At 40.8% G+C, this 16,413-nt stretch overlaps 1 protein-coding gene across 2 annotated transcripts in view; it reads right to left on the reverse strand.

The window, feature by feature from the left end:
• FREM1 (FRAS1 related extracellular matrix 1) overlaps window positions 1–16,413 on the reverse strand; it is a 226,311-nt gene that overhangs the window by 98,746 nt on the left and 111,152 nt on the right. The window contains exons 18-22 of one of the 2 annotated variants that reach the window (XM_082264047.1): window positions 15,197–15,382; window positions 14,253–14,449; window positions 12,587–12,809; window positions 12,260–12,404; window positions 534–675 (exon numbers count right to left, since the gene is read on the reverse strand). In XM_082264047.1, coding sequence (XP_082120173.1) covers window positions 534–675; window positions 12,260–12,404; window positions 12,587–12,809; window positions 14,253–14,449; window positions 15,197–15,382 — 893 coding nt within the window. Of the gene's footprint in view, window positions 1–529; window positions 676–12,259; window positions 12,405–12,586; window positions 12,810–14,252; window positions 14,450–15,196; window positions 15,383–16,413 lie in introns of both variants that reach the window. The other variant, XM_082264046.1, reaches the window with a different exon arrangement.

The raw sequence follows: 16,413 nt of genomic DNA on the forward strand, positions 1-16,413 counted from the left end.
ATATATATATATATAAATATATTTACGGTTGTAAGTCCAAAAACCAAAAATGTATGTTTTTTTAGTTTTAAATTAAAATGCTTATAATAATAAAATCATCATCGCCTCTTGCTAGGGGATCTAGGAAGCAGTAAGGCTGAACCAGGAAAAATATAGTGATTTTTCTGGCCATGCAGGGTGGCCAATCACAAAGCCGGCTCTACTGAGATACAAATCCCTTGGCAGGTAAAACAATAAACATATTTTAACTTTGTGTTTAGCCATTTGCCTTCTGTCCTGATTTAAATCTCAACATGTTAAAAGCTAGAAAGTAAGCTATATATGAAAACAGATAGGGGGCTCACTATTTTTTAATTTGATTGCATAAACTCCATTAAACAATAAGTACATTTGTTCAGTCCTTTAAGAGAATCAATGAGTGTTGCCCTAACTCTCATTAAATAAGAAAAGTAATTAAACACAGATAAATATAGTATAATATAGAACTGAAAAATAAAACTTAATTAAACAAGCTTGAAAAAGCTTGTACAAGCCTTTAATTGAAGTTGTCCTTGATCTGGAATCCTTTCAATCACATAGTGAATTTGCTCTCGCGGCGTATCTTTATCTTCTGCTGACAGTATAGCACTTGAAATGATGTAATGTTCACCCATGCTTAGTACTACTTCACAGAGCCTTTAGAAAACAAAATATAAATCATTAACAAATGCTTTGTAGGGTTCTTATGTTTGGAAGGGACAGTATAGTATTAACCTAGGGATTAAATTGATATCCTTGAAGTCATGGTAGTATTTCTGTATAACTGACAATACATGGCTCAAAATTTGAGCTGATGCCTGATTCATTTTTAATTTTTTTGGGTTTTCAATATAAATTTGTAAATAAAAAAACATTCCGAAGAGTAAGAGCCGGTTCACATAGGCGCAACCCGACTTCCCGGGGCGACCTGTGAAGTCACGGTGCGCAGCTCGCACCGCGACCTCGGAGCGGCCGGCATGGACTTCATATCATTGAAGTCAATGCAGGTCGCTCCAGGTCGCCCCAAAGTAGTACAGGACCCTTTTTCTAAGTCAGAGCGACTTGTGTCGCTCCTATTAGAACGGGTCCTGTGCTAATCTATGGCAGGCTACCTGACAAGTCGCCCCAGTGTGAACCGGCTCTAAAAGATTTATAACAAATAAACACACAACCCGTCCCCTTTGAATCCCACCCCCTCCCTCCCCTCCTTCTTTCTTACTCACATCTCTCTTTTTCCTTATTGTGCAACCCCCTTTCTTTTTCTACCTCACGCTCTCTCTCTCCCCCTCCACTAGTCCACCCAAATTTCTGGGTATTTTCTTGTTTTTTTTTAATTCTAACGATTTTTCTCAATTATTTAACCACTTTAGGACCGGAGGATTTTCTTGCTTTACGTCCAGGCCACTTTTTGCAACTTGGCACTGTGCGACTTTAACTGACAATTGCGCGGTCATGCAACGCTGTACCCAAACTAAATTTGCGTCCTTTTTTTCTAACTGACAATTGCGCAGTCATGCAACGCCGTACCCAAACTAAATTTATGTCCTTTTTTTCCCACAAACAGAGCTTTCTTTTGGTGGTATTTGATCACCTCTGCGCTTTTAATTTTTTGCGATATTAATAAAAAAAGAGCTACAATTTTGAATTAATAACAATATTTTTCTACTTTGACAGTTAAAAAATATCCAATATATTCAATTTTTGTCATATATTTAGGCCAAAATGTACTTAGATACATGTCTTTGACAAAAAAATTCTCAATGAGCGTATTTTTAACCGCTTTAAGACCGGAAGATTTTACCCCATTCCTGACCAGGCCATATTTTGCGATTCGGCACTGCGCTATTTTAGCGGACAATTGCGTGGTCGTGCAATACTGTACTCAAATTAAATTGATGGCCTTTTTTTCCTCACAAATAGAGCTTTCTTTTGGTGGTATTTGATTACCTGTGCGATTTTTACTTTTGCACTATAAACAAAAAAAGAGCGACAATTTTGAAAAAATAACAATATTTTTCACATTTTTTATATGAAATTCCCCCCAAAAAATGTAAAAATCTAAATTTTTTAACATTTTAGGCCAATTTGTTTTCTGCTACATATTTTTGGTGAAAAAAAATCACAATAAGAGTATTTTGATTGGTTTGCGCAAAAGTTATCGCAGCTACTTACTACGGGAGATTTATGTCATTTTTATTGTTTTTTTTAACTAGTAATGGCGGCGATCTGCGTTTTTTTTTTTGCGGGACTGCGACATTGCGGCGGACAGATCGGAGCCCTAACTGACATTTTTGCCACTTTTGGGGGTACCAGTGACATTACTACTGTAATCAGTGCTATAAATATGCACTGTTACTGTAATAATGACACTGGCAGGGAAGGGGTTAACTTTATTGGTGATCAAGGGGTTAAATATATGCCTGGTGCTTACTGACGTGTGTGGGGGGAGGGGAATGTGTGACACAGGCACAGATGGCAGGTTCAGCTATGCTGAATCCTGTGATCTGTCCCTGCCTGTCACATAGGAGATCCACCCGCTTTGTTAACACAAGCGGGCGGATCTCCTAACTCGATCCCTGACGATCGGGGAAGAGCGGCGGTGATCACCGCCTCTCCTCCCCTGGCCGACTCCAGCTGTGTCTGAATACAGCGGGAGCGCGCGCGCCGACCGCTGGGGGGGGGGGGGAGTCCAGCTGGACGATAACGAGCCACTTTGCCGCAGTACGCTCCATGGTGAGCGGTCGGCAAGTGGTTAAGTTCTCTGTCTGGTCCTCTTCTCTGCTACTTAGATATTCAATATTGTATATGTATTCACTTCTTTTGAACCTGTCTCTAAGTGTAGGGCTTTCTGGGTCTAGCCATTTTTTTGGAATTGCCCCCTTTGCTCCGTTTACTAAATTTGGTACTATTGTACTTTTATGTTGTTTTTTGATTTATTCGTTTTGTGAAATAGACATACCTATGGATCATCAGTAATATCTACCGTTGTAATTTCACTAATATAATGTTGTACCTTCTGCCAATATTCTCAAATTTTGGGCCACTCCCACCATATGTGGGACATCATGCCCTTCATATTACATCCCCTCCAACACAGTGGGGATTCATCTGGTTGGCTTTTTTGTGCTCTTCTTGCAAGACATTTATAGTTCATTTCAATGGTGTTTACGTCTGCCGCAAAGCCATGTACAGCTTTCAATTTTTGAGTCACTTGTTATTCTTTTAAACGTGTACCTATCTCTTTTTCCCACGTTTCTATAAATGGAGGCATTCTCTGCCCCACCAACCCAGTTAGCATTTTATATATCTGAGATTCACAGTGTTTCGCTATTGTTTGTGGTCTACATAATTTTTCAACTAGGTTTAAATCCTTCTCAGATCTGATAGGTTGCGGTAGAGATTTCACAAAATGTTTTAGCTGAGAATACCTCCATTCATTCAGTGACATAATTTCCCCTTTGGCTTTTAATTAGTGATATGGGCTTATCTTTCCTCCTTGTATAATATCTTTTAACTGTGTGTTTTTTATTAATTTACCAAGTTGTGTCTCATTCCCTGGTGGAAAATAATTTATGCCCTCTGGTGGTATCAGTGGTGAATTATATTCCCATTTAGCTTGTCTATGTATCGTGTCCCAGACCTTATATACAGTTCTGGTTATCTCATGTGTATTTTCATAAATGTTTTCTGTGTTTTGGTGAAACCCAAATAATCTTTTTTAACCACTTCCATACAGACCCCCTTCCTGCCTAGACCAATTTTCAGCTTTCGGCCCTCTCACACTTTGAATGACAATTGCTCAGTCATGCTACACTGTAACCAAGCAATTTTCTTTCACACAAATAGAGCTTTCTTTTGGTGGTATACGATCACAACTAAGAGCAAACATTTTGAAAAAAACACTTTTTTATAGTTTCTATTATAAAATTTTGCAAAAAATAAATTTTTCTTCATACATTTGGGCCAACATTTCTACTGCTATATATCTCTGCAAAAAAATAACCCAAATTAGTGTATATTGTTTAGTCTGTGTGAAAGTTATTGAGTCTAGAAGCTATGGTACCAATTACTGAAAATTGATCACACCTGATGTACTGACTGCCTATCTCCTTTCTTGAGGCCATGAAATGTCAGGACAGTACAAATACCCCCCAAATGACCCATTTTTGGAAATAAGACAGTCCAAGTTATTTAGTAAGAGGCATGGTGAGTTTTTTGAAGCTGTATTTTTTTCCCACAATTCTTGGGAAAATTAAGAAAAAAATGTTTTTTTCTTTTTTTCCCACAAAGTTGTCAATTTATAAGCTATTTCTAATACATAGCATGTACATAGCAAAAATGACACCCCATAATACATTTTGCTACTCCTCCTGAGTATGGTGATACCACATGTGTGAAACTTATACATAGCCTGGCCACATAAAGAGACTCAACATCCAAGTAGGACCTTCAGGCGTTCTAGGAGCATAAATTACACACATCATTTTCTAACTATCACACTTTTGAAGGCCCCTAGAGCACCAAGACAATGGAAACACCGACAAAATGACCCCATGTTGGAAAGCGAACACTCCAACGTATATTCTATGAGGCATTATGAGTCTTTTGAACGTGTCGTTTTTTTCCTACAAGTTTTTGGAAAATGTGGGGAAAAAATGGAAACCTATTTTTTTTTTTACACAAAGTTGTCAATTTATAGGATATTCCTAGCACATAGCATGTACACAGCAAAAACGACACCCCAAAATGCATTCTGCCACTCCTTCTGAGTATGGCTATACCACATGTGTAAGACTTTTTCACAGCCTAGCCACATAGAGGGGCCCAACATCCAAGGAGCACCATCATGCATTCTAGAAACATAAATCACATACAAAACTCTGATGTGCAGGTGACAGGCAGGTGACAGGTACTCGGGTACTGATGAGCAGGCGGCAAGTACTCGGGTACTTTGATAGGCAGGCGGCAGGTACTCTGATGAGCAGGTGGAAGGTACTCAGGTACTCTTATAGGCAAGTGGCAGGTACTCGGGTACTCTGATGGGCAGGTGACAGGTACTTGGGTACTCTGATGGGCAGATGACAGGTACTCGGGTACTCTGATTGGCAGGTACTCCGTTACTCTGATGGGCAGGTGACAGGTACTCGGGTACTCTGATGGGCAGGTGAAAGGTACTCGGGTACTCTGATAGGCAGGTGACAGGTACTCGGGTACTCTGATAGGCAGGTGACAGGTACTCGGCTACTCTAATGGGCAGGTGACAGGTACTCGGGTACTCTGATGGGCAGGTGACAGGTACTCGGGTACTCTGATGGGAAGGTGACAGGTACTCAGATGGGCAGGTGACAGGTACTCTGATGGGCTCACAGATAGGTACTAGGATCAGCTGGTGACAGGTCCTCTTTATTTGGTGGGGCAATCAGGGCACAGTAGTATGCACAGTACAGGGTAACTCACTGTTTCCTGATCTCCTCCTCACACTGGATCGGTGTGTGAGGAGGGGACCCTGGTAACAGTGAGTTACCCTGTCTTTGTTGACATTTGTAACTGGCTGTGATTGGACACAGCCGGTCATGTGGTAAAGAGCCAATTTCATTGGCTCTTTATCTTGATCGGGGATGGGCTCTGCCCGAGGGATGAGCCTCATCCCCGATCGCCTTGCTGGAAGCCCCAGGGATGCGCATTGCGACGAGAATGAGCGGCTCGCACTGGAGCCTCTCATGTGATCAGCTGTGATTGGACACAGCCGATCACGTGGTAAAAAGCCAATTTAATTGGCTCTTTACCTTGATCGGGGATGGGCTCTGTCCGAGGGACGAGCCTCATCCCCAATCGCCACGCTGCGTGCCATCTTAACCATGTTTTTCCGGCCTATCCATGAGAGTGGCAGTGTTGATATTTTTTTTGAGATCTGATTTTATCTCATTAGGTAAAGGAATATAATTGGCCTGGTATAAGTTCCCTAGAGAAGGGATTAGTTTTATCCCTAGGTATTATAACTCTAATTTTGCCCACTTAAATGGCAATTCCTTCTGTAGGGCTAGCTCTTCTTTCCAATATTTAAGGTTTCTGACTTTACAGGATTGATCTTTAAATTTGAAAGTTCCCCATATTTTTTAAATTCTTTTATTACATTTGGTAGTGAAGTTCTAGGGTTAGTTATGTAGAACAGGACATTGTTGGCATATGCTGCCTATGCCCAGGTCCTCCATTGTGTCCATCATAAATCCCCAGTCCACTCTGTCAAATGCTTTTTCAGCGTTGATTGACAGCAGTAGATCTGGGGAGATTATACCTTTGATTTGTGTAATAGAAGTGTTCTTATTGCATTGTCTTTTCCCTCCCTTCTCAGAATAAACCCCGCCTGGTCTGATGGATCCATGTGGGCATCAGCTCTTTTAATCTAGTGGCTAAGACTTTAGAATACAATTTCGTTTCAACATTTAATAACGCTATTGCTCTGTAGCTGGAGCACAGAGTTGTGTCCTTTCCTTTTTTTGGTATTACTGTTACGTATGCCTGTAATGATTCTGTCCTCATTTAATTTCCTTCACCTGTCCCATTCACATATGAGCTTAGTTTTGGAACCAGCTGGCCCTTGAACTTTTTATATTAACAGATCGTGAACCCATCAGGTCCTGAGCTCTTCCCTATTGCTGTATGTGTCAATGCTCTCATTATTTCCTCCTATGAGATTGGTTCCTCTAGGGCCTGCAGTTTTTCTTTTGATATTTTGGGTAATTTTGCTTCTTTTATATATTCTTGCATATTTTGTTTTCTTTTTACTCCTGCCTCTTGTGACCTCTTTTGTCTCACAGCATATAGGGCGCCGTAATAACTGTAGAATGCTTAAAGCGGAGTTCCACCCTGGATTTTTTTTTTTTTTTTTTTAATACCCCCGGGACAGTCAGGGCTAGTGCATTCCACAATGGCTAGCCTCTGATCTGTCCCGGGTTGCACTTACCTGTTAGGACAAATACTTACCTTGCAAACGTCTTGTCCAGCGCTGCCATCTCAGATGTGGGCAGCTTGAAGCCAGCGAGATCCCCTTCGGCGTCTTCTTCCGCCTTCTTTGGTCCCACGATGCTCTGCGCCGGCCCCGACGTCACTTCTGGGTCGCACGCGTCATCCCTCTACAGCTTCTGGGCATGCCCAGAAGCTGTTTAGAAGGGGATGACGCGCGCGACCCGGAACTGACGTCGGGGCCGGTGCAGGCGCAATGATTCCTGGGAGCTATGACGTTCAGCTCCCAGGAATCATTGCAGAGCCAGGAAGTGACGACGGGCCGCGGCCGAGGAAGGAGGAAGAAGGAAGTAAGGTAAGTATTTTTTCTTCGCTACGAGGTAAGTAAAAAAAAAAAAAATATGCGATTATCCATTTCTTTTTCAGGTGACCCGGAGCGAGAAGATGGAGGTAAAAATAGGGTGGAACTCCACTTTAAGAAATTTCTGTTGTTGAGTGTACCATTTCCCTTCTATTATTTTTTATTTTTTCTATGTAGTTTATCGACTTTTTATTTTTTAATATTCTTGCTAGATATTTCCCTAGTTTGTTTCCCCATTTATATCTACTGTATCTTTGGCTACTCTGTTAAAGGCCTGTCTTGTCTCTTCCTCCATTAAATCTTTTAATGTATCCCTTTTTATTACTAAGTTGTGTTGTGTCTCTACGTCTACTCTCTTTTTATATTTTTGCTCTAACTCATGTATTTCTGCTATTAATGTAATCCTGTTTATTGTTCTTTCCTTTTTTTCCCTAGAGCCTATAGAGATCAACATGCCCCTAATATAGGCCTTATGGGCTTTCCATATAGTAGTTCCAGATACATCTGGGGTTTCATTACTCATGAAATAGTGTTCCAGTTCTTTTTCTATCATTTTTCCTACCTCTACATCCTGTATCAGATCTTCATTTATCTTCCAGGTGTTTGTGCTTTTCTGAATTCCTATTACCACTTTTTTCATATTTACTGGGGCATGGACTGAAAGTGACAATATTTCTATTGATGCATTTACAACTGATTCCAGCAGTCTATGCTCTATCATAATATAGTCTAGCCCCACATCTCGTGCATCGGGGAATGGAAGGAAAAGTCTCTCACCCCAGGATGTTGAGTTCTCCACACATCCACTAATTGACATTGAAAAAAAATAGTTTTCACCGACCTAAGTTGGTGGTCTCCCATCCCCTGTGCTTGAGATGTTCTTATTTTGTCAATAAACACAGGTCCATACCCTGCAATTGTCCTTTTTGAAATATGTACCACCCTTCTGGGTCTACCATTCTATCTTCTAAGGAAAAATTTACTTCTTTTGCCATATCAATTTCTACTCCTTTTGCTCTCTTAGATAGTGACTCCCCATAGTACCATATTGGGTGGTGTTTTGAATACAATTTTACATTTGTATCTTGTGCTACTGTATATGTGTCTCCTGTAAGAAAATTACACTAGCAGAATATTGTTTAACCACTTCCCGCAAACCGACATACCTGTATGTTGGCTTGCAGAAGTGGTTGTACCGGGATGATGCCTGTAGATGCGGTACCGTTTTTAGCCTTTGGCTTTCAGGAGATAACAGCCGATGCGGCTCAACAGCCGCTATTATCTCAGCGAGCGGGAGGGGACCTCCCCCCTCTTTCTGCCACCTTCCGCCGCTCTGCTTGGGTCTCCTGGCACATCTGCCGACTGGTTGGAGTCCTGAACTAAGCCGGATTCGGCTTCGATCGGGTCTCTGATCATTCTTTTTGAAGTTGCACTTGTTTTGGGAATCAATTGCCACTGATCTTCTATTTGTAGTCCTTCTTTCTTTTTCTCCCACCATCGAGAACGTCTCGTGTAGGCATTTTGGGTTTTTCACGGAATTCTTGTAGCTATTCAGGGAATCTCGATTTTGCTGAACGTCCATCTTTCCAGCCTACCAAGCATGCAGGGAACCCCCAATTATACTGAATATTATTTTTACGCATCTGCTCCAGGAGGGGTTTTTAGAAGCCTTCTTCTCCTTAGTGTTTCATTCGATAGATCTGCAAAGATCTGGAGGTTTATACCAAATTTTATTGGTGCTGTGCTTCTCAGGCATCTCCATATTTGTGTCCTTTCTTCATAATTATGAAACCTAACTATTATGTCTCTTGGTGTTTGCGCTGGTACTCCTTGTGGTTTTTTAATCCTGTGTACTCTTTCGATTTTTAATGGGTCTGCAGGTGTTCTGCCTAGTAGGGGGGGGGGGGGGGTAAATATTTCCCGCATGGTTTCTATTAAATCTTCTCCCTGTTATGCTTCTGGTAGGCCTCTGATTCTCAGGTGTTCCCTTCTATTATGATTCTCCTGGTCTTATAATTTATATAGCACGTTCCTTGTTCTTCATTTCTTCTTTTAGTTATTTTATTACTTGTGTGTGGCTATCTAGTCTCTCTTCTGTGTCTTCCACTCTTACAAGTATCTGACCCATGTCACTATGTAGCTTTGCCATGTAGTTTTTTTATGGAATTCTCTAGTTTTGCCACCATTTCTGACTTTGTGGGTAGTTGGTTTTTTAGACCTTTTTCTTCCATGCAGTCCAGTTCTGTATCACTTTTAATCTCTGGTTCTATTCTTAACTTGCTATGTGTACTCGCACCGGATGATAGCCTGTCTATTTTTGGTATTTCCTATCACTTGTTGCAAACGTGTTCCTGTTTGTTTTTCCGTTTTCGACTTATCAATGCCTCCTTCTTGAGACATATTTTCTTTTATCGTTCCCGGGCTTGCACTTTTTTGGGGAGATTTCTCGGCTCTGCCTCCTCTGATTTTTTTTTCTTTTATCTTTTACTTGCTTTGTGTGGGAAAAAAAATGTTCTTGTTTACTTTACTTTTCTTTCCTCTTTTTCAGCCACACTTCCTTCTCATTTCTTCTTTAAACATAGTCTCCCAACTCCTTTATCTCTTGTAGTTTACTCTTTTCTCCCCCTTCTCCCCCTATTCAAACCTATGTTGTCTCTGCTTTATTTGCAACGTGGACAGTGGACACGTTGAGCAAAAAGGACTATATTGGCAAGAGAGATCAATAGAGGTAGGGTAGAGAGAAAAAAAACCAAAACATCTACAGTCTACAATTATATTTTGTCACTTTAGATAACATCTTAAATTAGGTGACTCACCACTCCGTGTGGGTAGCGGGTCTTCAGTGAGGCTCACTTTATATTCTATTGTGATTTTTTTCATGTGTGGCTGTCCGCTTTACCCTTTTTTTTTTGCTTCTCCTTCCTTGTTGTTTCTTGCGGGGTCTGCCCTCTTTCTTTCTGGTCCCGCCGGCTGATTTACTGAGATCCTCTCAGCCCAGCTCCTCTGACTGCAGCTACCGAACTCCAGTCCAGTGTCTCCTCGCATTCAGGTCCCCTCTGTCCATGTCACTGAGCTCTGCTCTGCCTAGCTTCCCCAAGTACCTCCGGCCGCTGCCAGACTTTACCGAGCTCCAGGCCGGTGTCTGCTCGCACTCCAGTCCCTCCAGTTCCATCCCTGAGCACCCCTGACCGCTGCCATGTTCCACCGGGCTCCAAGCCTGCATCTCCTCTCACTCCGGAGCTCCAGCCACCTGCAGATCTGTGCTTAGCCCCTCGCTCCACTCGGTCCGGAGCTCGGCGCAGCTCCAGCCAGCCTTCTGTCTCCTTACTCCCCAACTCCTCGAACAGGTCTCAGATAGTCTCCAAGGGTGCCAGTCACTCTCGGTCTCCCCCCGGTACCCAGATAGCAGGTTTTGCTCTCTAAATGTGGGTCGACAGCGGGGCCTTGGGGTTAACTTCATAGTCTGGATTGGTTATTCCCAGGAGCTCCTAGCATGAGCTCACTGCCTGCGCCATGATCATGCTCCCCCCGAATCCATTGCACCTGAAATGGTACCGATTCCTGATGAAGTGACCAAAACTTGAGCTGTAGGTGTTTTTTTTTTAGCACCACCCAGCTTTGCAAAAGTCAATTGACTATTCGAAGGAACTGGGTGGAAAATTGTTGGTCAGACAGTGACTGCATCAAAAGAAACGCTGTCACTATTCAGGTATTCATTTACCTATGGGTGCTGCAAATGTCCAAATACATTAGCTGGCAGCATAAATTCCTGTTTAGTGTGGATGGAGGGATTGATTAAACCTAAGTGTATTTGGCTAGCTTTAGGCTACTTTTATCTGTTAGATCATTCTAAACTTGGTTCTCAGTTTTAACTATTTTAAAATTTAAAACATGGAGGCCCAAATTCCATGGCCTCATACCATCATTCCAAATTTTCATTCTAAAGTTTTGTTGTTTGAAATTGACTGTGTGGCTGGTAGTATTGTAGCAGGATCAAATGATCAGATAGTATCTATAACTTTCAGTTTACTAAACAGGTGTAAAGTTAGAATCAATAATGGAAAATAACATGCTTGTAGCAGGGCTGAGTCCCCTGTTGGTCAGGACTTCTCACCTTTAGGCCCAGTAAACATGGGCCGAATGTTGGGCGGCATTGGCTGTTTGGCTGGCTTTTGTGGAATGGGCATGACTCCCAGTCAGCGCTCTCAGCCAATGGCCGAGAGCGCTGATAGCACAGCAAGGTAGATGGCTTCACTAACAAATGAAAAAAAAACTAGTAGTGTGTACTAGGCTTTTGGGGCCAGTTCACATTGGAACGTGGTGCAGGAAAGGCAGGTTCCATCAGTGTTTCCTGCACCGAACGTTAACCTAACGCTGCCTTTGTGAGAAATGCGCTAATGCCATTAGTTGTTAATGACACACCAAAAACATTTCTGAAATACTTTGAGTTTGCGTTCACCAAAACCACATGGTACCACAGTACTATATAGTTTGGGGTGGTACAATCAGAAATTACTGGTTGCGCTACCTTTTGGTGTTCTGGTATGTTTGGCAGCACTTTGAAATGAATGTGCTGTCACAACTAGCGCACTCAGGACCGCGCGGGATCACACACACATTCTAGTGTGACTCAGCTCATAGGAGAAATGGTCCCTGGACTGAGCTGTAACACTTACATGCAGTGGAAGATGGGGACCTATCGATGTCATCTGGCACAGGTGCCCACATAACAAGACTAGATGAACAGAAAAACAATCTTTTGACAGACAGAACAGTTAGCATGTATTTATTTCAACTGCGTACATGTAGGGAGTGGTATTGGAGCTGCAATTGCTGACCTGTTTAAAAAATCCCTTTTGAAAAATCCTTAAAGTGTTGACATAGTTTATAGGACATGATGAATTAAATTAAACTTACTTTGTCAAGACTGGCTTTTCATCATTAATCCCATTGACAGTGACAAAGATTGTTCTCTCAACTTCATGTTTTCCATCTGACAACTGGATTTTGAAACTGTCTGCCAGGTTTTCTGAATCATCATGTACATACATTAGCTTCATACCTATTCAAATAAAGAAAATATCTGATGTACACAATTATATGAGGCCACTATGGATAAGACAAAAAGGTCTACCAATCAAAGTCAGTATGTCACTGTACTCAGCTCAGTGTTTTTCCCCAACACAATAAACATTTTGTGGATAATTAATTTTACATATTTTCTTTTATTTTATTGATAATTACCATTTTTAAGGCGGTCCATGGAGAAATCCTGCACTATAGGAAGTGTATAACTCTTTAGGCTTTTAAGTAACTCTTTTTTGTCGTCAGTACCATAGTTTTTCTCCAAAATCATGCCATGTTTGGGTTGCACAATAACACTGAATAACAATTTATTTGGGGGTACGTCCATGTCTGACACATTAATTATGGGGGGATTTAACTCGAGCATGTCTCCTTCTTCCACCTTTAAATAGAAAAATAGAGTTCAGATATAAGTTAATATTGTCTTGTTAGAGCATTCAAGTACATGCTATTATCATAAACCAGAAGAGGTAATGAAGAAAGATTCCAGCTGTACATCATGTGATAATTTAAACTACTGTTAACTGGATGCTGGAATAAATGTATGGTGCCATCCCACAAGTACAAGTTCAGATATGTCATTCGATCACCAAAGTTTGCCAAGAAATAGCTTTTTATTTTTTCGCCAGCAGGGACTTTTATTGTGCAGATTACATACCTAAATTCATTTCTCCAGAGCCTCTTCCAACCTCTGGAATTCCCTATCCCAACCTGTCTGCCTATCTCCTAATCTGTCAACTCTTTTTTTTTAAGGAAGCCTATTCTGCCTCCAGCTAAAAAGTCAGCTCATGCCTCATCGTTATTACCTTTTGTATCACTTACTCCCCTATCCTTTTGTATTTAAATATACTGGAACTACATTTTGTAAAGTGCTGCTCATACTGTTGATGCTATATAAATCCTGTATAATAATAATAACCTATAAAGATCTGAAAAGGACTAACTAAAGCCTTATCCACCCCCAGGGCTTGATTAACCATTAAACATAGTAGACATGTGCCTATAGGTGACAATGAGAACGAGAGAGCTTTTGTTTGTATAATGATTGACTGCACAATTTGTTTCTACTGTATCACTAACAAGAAGGGTCATCTTTTATAGTTAAACATTATCACAATATTCTCTACCAGGATATGACCAGGAAAATAAGGAAAATGACCCCTGTAAAAGAGGTGGTCCTAGCAAAAAGGTGTCACCTAGGGTGCCAAAAGTTGGGTGCCTACAGGCCTTGTGCTAAGAATCCAGGCCTTCCCATAATGGCAGTATTTAGCAATATTTTAGTAAGCCATGTAACGAAGAACTTTCTCAATAAAATAGAGAAAATTGGCATTGCAATGCAGCTCCTTTAGATACCAAAATTGTAACATAGCTTTTTAAAAATGTTTCTTAGTTAAACTAATTAGTTTATCTATCTGACCTTCTATGTTCTGTATAAAAAAAATTCAAATCTATAGTCAAATATTTACACTGCAAACCAGGCAACACATTTCACATATACATGCTAGCTTTTCATAGAAAACCTTGCATTTGGATCTTCTTGTAGTTACTTCTGATCCATCCTCATCTTAATATAAATCTGTTCATTGCCCATGTATAGGTCACATGTTCCTGCATACATCGAAGAACAAGGTAATTCTCTCAGAAACAGAGTTGCAGATGAAAGGTTTAGTATAGGTAGCTGTGGGGGGCTAATACTAAAATCATTCTGTTTTGTCCTGCATGGGCAAAGCACGGGCTCACTTTAAAGCATTCTAAATAGTTTTCAGTATGAGAACTCCACATCGGATGTCTCCTAGCTCACACAGGAATTTGTGGCATTTCTTACGGTAATATTCCTGGCCATGAACTCTGGAACTTCATCATTTGTTGGATTGATTACAATATAAAAAGGCTTCTCCACTGAGCGATGTTTCCCATCAGTCACATAAAACACAAACTGGTCTGCTGTTGGCTCCATTCTTTGATGCCTTGACTGTACATAATTCACATTGTGAGATAAAATATCTTTCAGCAGAAATGCATCTGGGGTAAAACAAAAACGAAAGCTGGTGAATATTTGGAAATTTGATTCTTTGCAAACATAACATTTTTCATAAGAGTTTCCATCAATTTAAGGAACTTTCCTTTTGACTGCAATATGTGTTATTGTCAAGGGGGATTCATGCTTGTTCATCAACAGAAGCCTTTAGGAAACATACATTAGAAATGCTAGCAGATAGACTATGTCCACGCATGACCACAGGCAAACCAGTTATCTCCTTGGCACCTTAAGTTCTATAAGCTAGACTGCAGGCTATTTTTGCGCTTGTTCTTTTTTAATACCATCTGCTGTGTATACATACTTTCACCATCACAGCTACAGATGAATAAAAATCTAGCTTCCAACATTTCAGTTTTGACAGATATTTTGCATAATGTGCCATGTTTAAATAAGGTAGCAGCATTTCTGGAAAGATAACAAAATTCCATTGTAGCTTTATAAAATAATGCCACATGCTGTGAAAAGTCTATTCTGGGAACAATACAATATGTTAAATTGTGGTGATCATTTAAGAAGAAACTGCATATTAAAGAGTTACTTTTATTTTCTTTTTGAATGTTCCTTATCAGTCAAGAGCAGGAATAGACAACCTTCAGCAGTTCTGGGTTGAGGCTAGCTTGCTAAGTGACTGTGGAGAAGGTTTTTCAGCAACAGGAGTGTGAAAAGCATCTCCCTGTGATCTAGTTAATGCTTTATCAGAAAACTACAATATTTTTAAAGTTACTTACCAATGCTTATTCCCATGTTACTTTTCTCAAAGCCTGTAGATGGGAGGATGTTTTCAATGTAGCCATACTGAGGAGGTGATACCAAAATGAATTTCAAATTGTTACTGTCTGTGTCGGGATCATTGGCAAACAAGTGGTCTACTGAAAATGCGCTCGACTTGCCTTCATCAACAGAAAATAAAGCACCTGTGCCAGAACAAAGCAAAGAATTTTAAAATAACCTTTTCTTTCCAGTATACATTAAGGATTTTTGTGCCTCCATATATTATCCATGACCACTCATTTTCTTATGTCACATCTATCTCTTTAATTATGCCTCTCCAATTATTTGATCCGTACAGTATTCCAAATGTAGAAAGGGACATTATGACCCAATGCTATATCTGAATAGTCAATGACAGCTGTCTCTGTAACTCTCAAACACTGTGTTTTGGATAGGGTGGAGCATATGCCTCTCTGTGTCAGAGCCTGGATTTGAACCCAGAACCTCTACTGTGTCAGTCAATGCCTCTTCTTGCTAAGCTATCTGGAATCCTGGACAGTCCCTTGGACAACTCCTTGAATGATCCTGACTTGAACCTTGTTTGTCTTGTACCCTAAACTCTTTTATCCTCTCATGAACTTCCTGATTAAGGCCATGTCTCTGCACTTCCTGTTTGACAGATTATTGTGCTCTCTCCAGCTAGTATCTCACTCCTGTCTTTCCTGACTGCTGCAGTCCATATTTTGCTACCACTCATTAACGACCCTTGGCTTGTTCCTCAAGTACATTTCTGCCTGATCCCAAACTGCAACTACTCGTTACTGATCTTTTGGCTTGTTTACTGACTATGCTTCTGTTTGATCCTTACCTGCTTATCCACTACTTGACCCTGGTTTGCATCACCTCCTGGTGGGGCCATCCTGAGTACCGCAACCTGGTACTAACACGCAGAAAAATCCATCTCCCCCATCACTAGCTCTGGTGAACACTGGTTAGTACTTAGACATCGCACCACAGGTGAGCCCACGTCATTCACCAGGGTGACTGCCTGTGTACCTATCCTGCTGGTCGGTGGTAGTTCTGCTACTACTATAGCAACTGGTATTCAAGCCTGACCCCTGGTGGTGACACTGCATGTAGCTTAAAGGAAACCTTCACTTTCATTGTAAAATAACATACTGTATGTCATCAGTACATAAGCCATAATGTTATTAAAAATTACTTTTCTTTTAAA

Source organism: Pelophylax lessonae, assembly GCF_965119305.1.
Source record: "Pelophylax lessonae genome assembly, chromosome: 1".
Classification (NCBI taxonomy): domain Eukaryota; kingdom Metazoa; phylum Chordata; class Amphibia; order Anura; family Ranidae; genus Pelophylax; species Pelophylax lessonae.